Here is a 12,257-nt window from a genome sequence, read left to right as displayed (position 1 = left end):
TGACTGCAAACATGAATGAAGATCATACAATAAGGGTAATTATAACAAAATCAGTTCAGATTTCAGAAGTTCTGATGAAGATCATACAACAAAGTTGGGGAGAAGATTGACGCAAATTACATAATGTGCCCGTAAATAATAAAGCTGGCTAAAGCTGCAAAACCACAAACTATCTTAAAGGAATAAAAAGTAGAGGATAACTATATAATATAGCATCACCTGAACAGCTAAAGACATCCAAAGAACTCTAAACATATTACCTAAGCTTTGCCCTCTTAGGAGGAGCACCTTTTGAATCTCTTCTATCGGGAATGCGTGATTTTCCTAGAGCTTTTGCCTTCCTCCATTTTCTCTCCTCTTCGCTGTCAGACTCGCCACCTCGCTCCCTGTCAGCTCTGGTTGCCTCCTTCTCCAGTTCCTCCCATGTCTTCCCCTTGTCCTCTTCAGAATCCTCCCCTGAATCATCCTCACCATCATCCTCCGACTCCACGAGGGATTCGCTATCGCTAGCTTCATCTTCAGATTCAGATTCCACATCCACATCGGAGGGTGCGTACCCTTGATCTGATTCCTGCGATGCGTCTGAGTCTGAATCACTGGCTTCCAAATTGAGAAACTCCCACCCACCATCTTCAATGAACTTTTCAGGATCATCTGTAATGGTTTTCAGAATAGGTCGCCAGTTCAAGTTTAACCTGCTCTCGTAGTACTTGATATCAGTAGTATCTAGCCATTCCTTCACTCCGTCAAGAGAAGATGAAGGAATTGAATCTATGCGGAATACATCCTTACTAAAATCCTTGAACACAATGGCCATGTCAAAGCTCTTCTGCCCAAGGCCCACCCTCTCCAAATTAACAATTTCAATTTCACTCAGAGTAATCACTAGAGGTGGCGTCTCAATCAGTTCAACCAAACAGCTTGAGGATGGAACAATGAAGGATGAAGCTTTATGAGGAACGCCATGGAATCCAAGCTCTCTGAGTGGCTGATCAAACTCGAGATCCAGATCTCTGAATTGTTGTTGCCCCCACTGATCATGCACCTTATTAACAAAGTTATGGAACTCCAGGTTTATTTTGTTTTTTCGATCCCTCTCCCGCTGCTCTTCCTCAATCTCATCAGGATCAAGGGCAGATCTTCTCCCACCCCCAAGTGTCTGAACCACATCCATCACCTCCACATAAAACTGAATATCTAAGGTCTTCTTGTTGCCCACCATGATATGATTATGCAAGCGGAAATGCAGGAGCGTTATCATCTCTCTCTCTGCAGGCTGAAAGAAGGCGTGCTTTATGTTTCCATACATGATATCCACTCGTTCATCAATTTTAGAAGTAGAATAACGGAAACCATTACTATGAGCTTCCAAAGCTCCGGCGAGCTTTCTACCACGGCCGGGGAATGCAGGCCGTATCGATAGATCCAGCAATCTTATTGGTTTCATCCTGTTACCAGCAAGTTGAAGTTTCTCCTGAGTAACTAGGGTAGCCCTCTCAGCTCTCTCGGACTCCCTTGATACTACTTGTCTCCTCAGGGTCTTGATTAACTGCACAACTTCACTGCTATGTCTCATGTCCTTCGAACGGAAATTTGCCTCTTTCAAAAATATAGCACCTTGGTGCTTGACGGTGTTAGCATCATGAGGTGCAAATGGGGTCCCGGGAACATTAAATATTATGCGAACAGTGGATGTGCGGTTATCTTGGTTGCTAGTAACACTCTTGATAGTTGACACATGAAAAGGCACAATAGAGTCAAATATTGGGATAAGAACAGCCTCATTCTTCTGATCCACCTGGATCATAAATTCCTTGGTATATGGCAAATCACTGACATTTTTGTAGGTCATCATCTCACTTGATGTTTTCACAGGTCCCCGAGCATTCCCAGTAACAGACCCACCGCCGGCCAGCCTCCTCGCTGTTTCCTCATTCTTCTGCCTCGCAAGTTCTGCTTGGTGCTGCCTCCGTAGCTCTTCCTTTGATATATCATGCTTATCTGACCTCAAGGACGCCTTGGATAAGACAGACTCAGCGATAGAGGTCTCGGATTCCATTTTGGGTTGTTCTTCATCATCTTCATTGAAAGAATAAGCAATATCTTTCACAGCCTTGGAACAAATTGAAGTCAAGACTTCAGGAGGTTTCTCACTCACAACAATAATTGTATCAGCCAAAAGCAGAGAGAATGTTTCGGTCTTTGGGTTGTTTGTCTGGGATTGCAGGTTCTGAAATCCAAGACAAACATTAAAAACCATTCCAGGGCTCACCATGTGATCATTTCTTGCATTCAAGGTCAATCCGGATTCACGGAATTCAAGACCAATCCCGGTCCCTGCCGTCCTGGAAAGATTTGGAAGAAGCTCAGGGGCCTCATTCTCAACAACTGTGACAGCAGCTTTGTAAGCAGAACTGAGCATGTTCCCAGGCTTCAATGCATTGATCGCAGCATTATGGGCCTTGAGGAGAACCTCATATGCTTTGCTCTGTTTAGCATTGGCATCAATAAGAAAAGTCCTTGCAATATTTGAGCTATAGCTGCCATAGCGTGCCCCTAATGCACATAAAATCACACTTGCCGATTCGTAGTAGAGATTATCATCATTGCATGCTGCGCTTGGCCTCAGATCAAACTTTCCCCCACTCTGAAGAATTGGCGGGTAGCATATATCAACATTTTCAGACTTCAGCTTGACCTTTAATTTAACAGGGTCGTGAATTGCCTTCTCCGTCTCTTCCATAAGAACTGAATGCGATACTTTCTTCTCCTCGTCTATAGTTTGCTCAAGCTTTGGAACCACAAAATTTTTCATCACCATTGAAGTTAGATATGCTGCCTTTCTCACACAGTTAAGCTCAGACGCATCCTTGATAGCAAACAATTCAGAAAACCCAGCCGTGATGTCAGAAAGCTGTACATTAGAACTAGCCAATTTCTCCGCCCAGCTTTCCAAGAGCTTCCCTTCAGGTTCTTCTCTTTGAATTCTACCAATAATAGGTTTTTCTGATTCAGAATGAATAGCATTTAATAAGCCATCGATCAAAGCAGATACATCATCACCTTTTTGCTTGACATGAATTATAACATCAGCATCAACGGCATCTTTAGCAGATCTTTTTACAGATTCCAGGACAGCAGCCTTCTTCGGACTGCATAAGAAATGGATATTCTTGTTCATGAAAACCATAATTGTTTCTGGAAATTCATATCCAAACAACCAGATATGCAATGCTGAGGATTTTAGATATCGAATATCATCAGAAGGAGGGGGTGTTGCAATTGCAATAGAGTCTGAAGCACCCCAAAGATCAGCCTTATGTTCCTGCCAGTGAGTATAGAACACTTTCAGCCGATTGCTGAAGTTACCAACATCAATTGTGTAGGCACCAGCAGATCCAGATGCTGGAGGTTTTGTGCTGCCATTTCTAGGATCAGCCATTGGAGCCATCAATTAAACTTCTGCTTTGCCCTACATAACAGTTCCAGCATATGGCAGTTAAAAAAATGTAATATGAAATAAGAACTGACCTAAGGCAAGGAATTCAAATGCTTCTAATAAATTAAAAAGTAATCTAATTGATGATGCCATAACACCCACTCAACAAAATCATAGACACGTCCAATGAATGAAACAAGCCATAATACAAAATCGAATAAAATTCTAACAAGCCATGATAGAGCACATATAACAAAAATAGATAGGATACTACCGCTACTTCACCTTAACTTTGCTTCTCTAATCAATATTAGAGGATTTTTATGTAATATTATTTTTCATCACCATTTGCTTAAAACTTGATAACTACCAGAAAGTAAAATACACAGATCAGCTGAATCAGGATTTCACAACTAGCTGATCAAAATTTTAACACAAAGCAATGTATCAAGCCAAATTCAAAGTCAAACCCTATCTTGATCCTGGAAGTATCATGTTCATTACAGAAGAGTTTAAACTTATGTAAAATTTTACTTCATTTGTAGTCTTTCAAACATAAATGACCACGTTGGTAAGATTAAAAACTAACTGTAATAATCTAATATTTCAAAATCAATGGCTTATATGAGTCCAGCCAATTCAAAGCACAATTGCCTTGCTACCTAAATAAAAAAGAAGAATAGGTCTTTGAAGACGCTTGAAATTTGTCAGGTAATACATACATAAGAATATTTCCAAGGGATTCAAGCTTCCAGAAATAGTAAAGTCTAAAGTTGTGTTTGGTTTGAAGAAATTTGAAGTAATGTAAATTCATTTTACAACACAACTTCATGTTAGTTGTTTGGTTCTAATGTAATTCTTAGGTAATTGGATCTATAGTAAATACAATCAATGCTTCTTTTTTCATTGATAATTCCTTTTTTAACTCTGGTAGAAAAATTTATCAAACCATCAATAAGACTCACATAACTGCTCTTAAGAAACAATCAAAATTTCTTCTCAAAAAACTAAGAAACAATTTTCTTCATTCAATTTCTCCTCAACCAAAAAAGGCGAAAAAACCAACTCCAACTCAATTGTTTTTACCATTTTCATTTCCTTTATTCCAGTTGCTTCAAATCAACAGACCTAAACGTGTTTGCCTGCAAAAAGGATGCCAGAAGAAATTTGACATAAAAGCAAGAAAATCCATTTAGTATGACCATATCACAAACAAAATAGGATAGCAGGGAGCATGTTCATTAAATCAAAGTATATTAACTATGGTAGCAAAGAACGTGTTTGTTAATGTTAGACCGGTCCAGCCGGTCCGCACGGGACCGGCTATTCGCAAAAACGGCGAAGATCCGCCTCTGGCGGAGAACGAGCGGCCCGTCCGTCCCCGTAGAGCCATTTAGGAAGTTTTTTTTAGCGTTTTGAGAGGGAAATTTGAATGTAGGGACTGTTTAGGGAATTCCTTTTAATTTGTATGCATTAAATAGATGTTTTTCCTACGGTTTGGGCATCTTGAATTTGGTTGAAATTTGAGATCTCTTAGATTTAGGTTTTCTTTGGGCTCTTGGCATTGTCAGAGATTTGGGAGAGATCGATCCTCCTCTCGAATTGAGGATCAATTGTATCTTGCTATTTTATTCATCTTCTAGTGAAATACAAGCCTTCTACTTGTGTTTTCTAGCTGTTTTCCCTATTTCCTGCAGTTTTCCTGTTGTGGACAGCAGTTTCGCTGTTGTATTTGTACTGGTTTGGGTTAGGATTGCTTGCAAACTCAATTATTACCTTAGGGTTACTTGCGAACTCAAGTATTTCCTATCAGTTAACTAAGAGTCTCTCTCATGATAAATTAAATTCCTGTCATGACACCAAATTCATTAATCAACGATATATTTATGTTGCAGAAGAAACAGGCCTTTTGATGCAACAGTGATGTTCAGAACCCCAAGACTGATGCAAAGAAATATTGCAAATGCAAATTTAAGAAAATATATATCTGAAAGAACAAAAAAATGAACAAGTTCTCTTCGGCAAACTTGATCAAGCAAAACAATAATAATAGATCAATCAATAGACAAGTATCAACAGAACACCAAGATTAATTCCAGCAAGAAACATACATTGACATCCAAAACAAAGAGTTCTCCATAATAACATTCAACCAAAAAAAAAAAAGAATAACGAAAAAAATCTAAAAAAAAAAGATGTGATAGGAGCTAAGAATTACTTTATAAACATTAATGGTTAAATGTAAACAATAAGTGAGAGCTTAAAAACTTGAGGGCAACAAGATAAAAGAGATGGTAGAAATAGCGACTTCAAATATGACTGCATAAGAAAAGGTAAACAAAGAACAGGCATGCTTTTGAACCTTCAAGTTCAGCAGCGAATCCAAAAACCATGACATAAGCTTTTCAGAACAGTTATTGGAGGTGAAAGAAGATACAGATAAGAAATCCCATAGGGCAGCACTGGATGAAAGAACTAAGAAAAATAATGGAACATTTCTAAATTCTTTTTGTTTTTAATCCTCTATGGGATGGCCGCCACAAGATTAAATAGAGGACTCACTTCTTGGAGAGTATGCAGTCATCTCAAAGACTAGGAAAGAATCATCAAGGTGGCTCTTCTTCAATTCATGGCAAGCAGTTATGTGATAAAGCAGAAGATTACCACTACGATCTTTTAAACCATCACAAACTAATATGCATCTTAAACCATTACTATTAAAATTTGCAAAGTAATAAATAATACATTAGGTTTGATATATTTGGTTTCAAATGCAAAGGATCACAAAATAGAGAGAAAAAAATATAAGCCTAAAAATAAAAAGCTAAAATCTCTTAAGTTCATAGTGCTTAAGGCCTTATAAGCTCACCAAAAATGAATTTGCCACCAGGACAAAAATACAAGGTCCATTCTAAATGACTGTGTTTGAGAAGCCAATACTTCAATTGATAGTACCACTGATCTTTCATTACGAATCTCAATTCTATCAAGCTAGAAATATAAGCCACAAAAGTTAAGAAGTGATGGAAATTTTGACATATCAAATTCTCCATTCAATTGTTCACGTCACAACAAAATTCTTTTCAATAGAGAAGATAATGACTGCAAACCCATAGCTTAAATGCTATTGCACAGCTGACAAAAAATCCTACTTCACAACACAGTTTATGGAAATTCTCCTGTTTATTCTCATTGGAAGCATCACATCATACAATGTTATGAGCATAGCTTCTTTTTTTCATTACCAGGTTTATTTTTATTTTATTTATTATTTCTACAATTTAAAGAATGCTAGTGACGAAGGCTAAGAGAGGGCTGTATTTTATTTCTAGAATTAGATTCATTCATATGATTTGAAATGGTTTTATTTTTTATTAAATTTATGTTAATTATAATATTAATAATATGACTTCGGGTTTAAGATAGTTGAATTGCCTTCAGCAATGAAAGCATTTATAACAAGGAATTTGAATATGTTTTCTCAACTATGGAGGCATTCCTCAAGTTAGTGGAATTTAGAATAATGGATACTAGATTTTTCTCAATAAGACAGTTCAATTCCTATTTGTTCTATTGCTCTCTATGACTTCTGTTGAGTTGCAGATTTTTGTGGAGCTACAATTCTTTCCTAGGAAGATTTGATTAGGTTGTGATATATGCTATGTATGCACTATTATCTACTTCCTGTAATAGTAGCAATCTGATGAATCTTCACAAAATTAGAGCAGATAAATTTAATTTTTATTTTTTTTATTTTAAATTGAAATAGATGGGTCTCAATTTAAAATTGAAATTCTACTTTTTAGATTTTTAATTTAAATTTGGATTAGGTTGATCATATGTCAACCATATCTATTTTATTAAAAAATGAGGAGTCTATAAATAAATAATTTAAACATGTAATTGAACAACTTTGGCAGTTTGGCTTAATTAACTTTTGTAATCTAATTTGAATATTGTATGTGCAAATTGAATGTGTGATTCCTTCAAATACAATACAAGGAAAACCAATATAAGGCCAAAGTTTTCTTTTTTTGATACTTCCGTTGTTCTTTTAAAATTAAATTCAACCAAAGTTGCTTAAATCACAAATTCAATTTATGAAAATTAAATTATAATTACTCACTGATTTAAGTGGTTCTAAATTCTCAAAGCTTTCCTTAGACTATTTCATTCATTTCATAATCATTTTAATAATAATTCTAATTTTGACTATTTAAATTTAAAGAGAGCAACTTGTTGAATTAATTGGTGGCATGTGGCTTGAGAATTTTCAAGTTCTTTTGCATGAAATACGAGTGCAAAATATTTGCATTAACAAATCCTAACCCTTAACCATCATACATCAATAAAGCTTTCACAACATGTAGATCTAAATTAAACAACCATTTCTTTATAGGTCATTCCAATTGATTGTAAATGTATAAAAAATAACCTAAATTTTCATTTCAAGTTGTTCTCAAGTGGAAGAAGTATAACTTACATGCTCAGTGACCAAATAGTTTTAATTTTAAAACCATAGCATTCAACAAATATAATATTTGGTTCAGATTTATAAAACCTATCTTCAATTCAGTTTCGTTTAACTCCAAGCCTCTGAGGTTACACTTTTATCCATTAAAATTAAAATATAATCACATAATAGTAATTTGAATATAAAAGGTTAAAGTTTACTCTTGGCTTTTAAATATCAAATTACAAAATTAGAAAAGCTGCATTGTACACAGCTAAATAAACAACTACAATATTTGTTTCCATTATAAATGACAACAACAAATTAAAGGAGCACATGTTGTGATTCAAAGAGGTAGCATTTACATTGGAGTTACAAAACACAATTCATCTGATAGTTTATGTGACCTAGGGGTAAGTACTTCCGTGGGGCTATTTCTAAGCAACTTAACATAAGCATGAGCTAAGATGCACGTCACCTAATCATCCTCTGTTCAAAATGGGACGAGACCATTCAAGCTAAATGAACAAATTATGATCTTGTTATTTGAGTTGCTATATGCCTATATCTTACCCTTTGAACCTCACTGAACATGATTTATCAGCAAAATAGCTTGAAGCTTCCAATAAGATTGCATACAAAGGGAATCCATAAGTTTTACCTTAAGTGATATCATCCTTCTTGCAATATATTCCAATTGACCGTTTCTCTCTTTTTTTCTCTTAGAATCCACTATAATTAGGTAAACATTAAACCCTCACTTCCCACACTATGACAAAGTAGATGTGTGGATAAGCCAAACATAAATAATGAAGGTATGTCAAGTTCAATTCATTATTTTTTGTCATTGTTTGTGTTAGCTTTGTGTTTGTTCATGTTTGGTATCTCTCTGCCCAAGTTCGACTAATTATTACTTGTTTTGTTCACGATCAGCGAGCTAGGAGCTCGTTAAGTGGATTTGAATTCATTTAAAATTAGATGGCTAAGAAATTCAAAAAAACATTGTAATACGGATTTGTACACCATTCTATGTGCTATCAATTTTTCAAACACTACATCATGGTTCAATTTGTAAATAAGTTTCTTCAAAATAAATCCATCGAGGACAAACTAATTCAGAAACTTCCAATTCAACTATTTAATGAATATTGTGACCATTAGTTTTGGAATTTATCAGTTATTTCCCTCCATAAAATTAATAGATCTTGCAAATCATACATTTTCTAACTTCTAAGTTGTTTGATATTCTTGTTACCCCGAATAAGTTGATTGATAAGTGATGAGCACAAAAACCAATCAAGTAATTTTCTTTCATGTTATGGAAAAAGCAAATCTTCATTGTTCCTTAATCTTTCTCGAATCTTGATATTCCAGAAAATGAATATTTTATTGAGGAATAATATAGTTTATAATATTTAGATTTTTGCATAAGAAAATATTTTGCTAAGCAACCCTAGTAGCAAAACACCTTATTGATAGCTGGCTATCAATCAAACAAATAGGGAGGCAACTTTGATTTTTATTCCTTATTGAGTTTCTTACTCTTCACTCAAGAGAGATTCAGGAAAATATGGTTAAAGAAAATGATTTTGCAGAGTAAGGATAATAGGCCTTGCAAAGGGCCAGTCAGCAAAGTAAGATATTGGAAGATGCCTTCAACTCCCTCTTTCTTCAAATTAAAAAAAAAAAAAAAAAAACAGTCAGCAAAGTAAGATATTGGAAGATGCCTTCAACTCCCTCTTTCTTCAAATTAAAAAAAAAAAAAAAAAAAAAAAAACTAGCACAAACTGAAAAATGCGATTCAGAGATGGTATAAAAGGGTAGCAGTTCGTCAATAGAACCACAAGCAAAACATCATATTAAATAAATCCAAAACAGAGGCCTTAACTAACAGCTTAGCACTAACCTTCAAGCATGTAGCCTTATCTACACGCCTTCCAACTGTAAGAAAAATAAAATTTAGGGTTACTGTTTACCGGGGCTGAGATTCCAGAAACTAGCACATATTACAGAAAATAAGCAACAGCTGTAATATGAAAAGGAAGCAACCACTAAGGGGCTGTTTGGTATCGGATTTATGTTGGGATTTAAGTCGAATTTACGCTAAATCCAGCCAAAGGGTTTTTGTGCGCGCGTTAAATCCCGGGATTTCATAAATCCCGAATTTAGGGATTTACGGCTTAAATCCTTAATATTAATATAATTAGCTTAATTAATATAACTTAAAATATATATATTATTAAGTATATAATTAATAGTGTAATTAATAATTAATAAGTACTTTGTATATAATATGTTATTAAATTCATAACACATTAATTTTTATTTTTAATTATACATTTATTTTTAAATTTATAATTATTTTATTCACATTTAAATCCCTAACTATCATAAATCTTGAAATATGTACCATACGTCCGAGCTCCAATAAAATATTTCCACGTATAGCCCATTGACTCCATTTTTATTTAGCACATTTTTCCAACTTTTCGTGTGACCCGATGACTTGACCCAGACCAGACACGAAAATTGAAAACAAATGTGTCAATATCTAGGATTTATTATGATGGTAGACTATTTTCAACACTTGGGACAGGATTTCTCCTCAGAAGAAAGCTGTGAAAGAAAAGAGAGAAATAGGCTATGAAGATAGAAATCAATTTGGAGGACGTCGAATATTGCAAGGACATAGAAAGCATTATGCAAAAGAAGCAAAATGTCCAGGAAGAATTACCACAGTGAGCTATGGAAGATAAGTCGGTTGGTAAATTTAATACTTCAAAGAGATTTTACTATTTTTCATTTGAAAATCTAGAGCTTTTTTTTAGGGTGTATTGTTCAAATCTCTTTAAGATACACATGCAAGTTTGGAATATGTGCGCAAGTCCAGATAAAAACTTAACTTGATTTTTTTTTTGTGTGTAATATTGCTTATGTGTGTCGCTGCTTTGTACCTTTCTATATCGATATGTACCGCTCGGTACCGCTGTTATGTACCTCTGGGTACCGATGATATGTATCGTTGGTGTCTTTTTTCATGTTTAAATCAAGTGTTAAATAAGTTTCTCTTGTGTACATGATGTTTATAACTCTAAGAATGAAACATATGAGATGTATTGTCATTATGCTAATAATGTTGGTTTTAGTGTTCGTAAAGAACATCACAGTTACTAGCCTTATTTAAGAAAAATGAGATTTAAGGACTTTGTCTATTCAAAAGTTGGATTTAAGAAGGGTGACTTAAATTTCAAATCAAAATATCGAAAGTCAAATATCATAATCAGGTGTCCCGCTATGATTAGGTTTTTAGTGGATAAAGATGGAGTATATACGGTGCAAAAATGCATAGAGAGACACAATCACGAATTAGCTAGGCCAGAAGATCAACATCTGCTTAGATCATGTATGAATATTAGTTATAAGAAAGCATCTGATCTTCAATCAATGATAAAAGTCGCGATAAGAATCATTGATGCATTTACTTAGCTAGCTCATTAAGTATGAGGTTTAGAAAATGTTGGATTCTTTAAGACAGATGTATATAACTACATTTAGAAAGATAAAAGGTAAAGATTGAGAATAGGGACACCAATTTCCTAATTAAACTTTTTAATGATCGACTAGTTGATAACAATATGTTTGCAAGGGACGTCCAACCTGATGAGGATGATAAATTGTTGAAAGTTTTTTTGGGTTGATGGGTTGGAGAGAATAGATTATGACTCATTTGGAAATGTGATTATTTTTTATATTAGTTATATGCTTAATAAATATAATTTATCATGCGCACCCTTTATTGAAGTTAATAGTTATTAGCAAAATGCTCTTTTAGGAGTGACATTTTTATGGGAGGAAATAATTTAATCATTTGCATGGTTATTTTACATATTTTTATGAATAATATGGGTGATAAATATCTTATTATAATATTTATGAATCAGGATCAGACAATGACTATGATAATAGAAATTACATTACCTGAGACATGTCATAGGTTGTGCCAATGACACATCAACAAGATGACGTCGTCCAAGTGTGGTGCTTAATAGCAATAACAAAATTAAAGACCTTTTTATAGGTGTTTAAGCAAATGTGATTATGAGGAGTTCGAGAGAATCTGAGATGAAATGATCAATGAATGCGACCTCCACAGCATTGATTAGTTGAATGAGCTTTACAGAATCCAGAATAAGTGATATACAACATTCAACAATATTTGTTTTAACATTGGTATTCTTTCAACACATCGCAGCGAGTCCACTAATAATGTGTCATGACATTTCAAAGCTAACAAGTTCTATAACTTATTATTTTCTGGAGTTAGAGAATGTGATGATGACTTGATATTAGAATGAATATGATGAA

General features: G+C 34.6%; 1 protein-coding gene across 2 annotated transcripts; it reads right to left on the bottom strand.

Moving 5' to 3' along the window:
• LOC110109197 (FACT complex subunit SPT16-like) lies at positions 1-9,950 on the bottom strand. 2 transcript variants are annotated; one of them, XM_020840144.2, is made up of 3 exons: positions 9,799-9,861; positions 4,526-4,581; positions 1-3,472 (listed from the first exon to the last, which is right to left on the bottom strand). In XM_020840144.2, the coding sequence occupies exon 3, from the start codon at positions 3,449-3,451 to the stop codon at positions 257-259; it is 3,195 nt and encodes a 1,064-aa protein (XP_020695803.1). In that variant the 5' UTR covers positions 3,452-3,472; positions 4,526-4,581; positions 9,799-9,861; the 3' UTR covers positions 1-256. The 2 variants fall into 2 exon arrangements, with proteins under 2 accessions (XP_020695803.1, XP_020695802.1); XM_020840143.2 differs by lacking the exon at positions 4,526-4,581 and having other exon boundaries at positions 9,799-9,950.
• Between the last annotated feature and the right edge of the window lie 2,307 nt (positions 9,951-12,257).

Source organism: Dendrobium catenatum, unplaced genomic scaffold (genome assembly GCF_001605985.2).
Source record: "Dendrobium catenatum unplaced genomic scaffold, ASM160598v2 fragScaff_scaffold_1520, whole genome shotgun sequence".
Lineage (NCBI taxonomy): Eukaryota > Viridiplantae > Streptophyta > Magnoliopsida > Asparagales > Orchidaceae > Dendrobium > Dendrobium catenatum.
The sequence above is the reverse complement of the archived record's forward strand: the minus strand, read 5'-3'. Positions and strand labels throughout refer to the sequence as shown.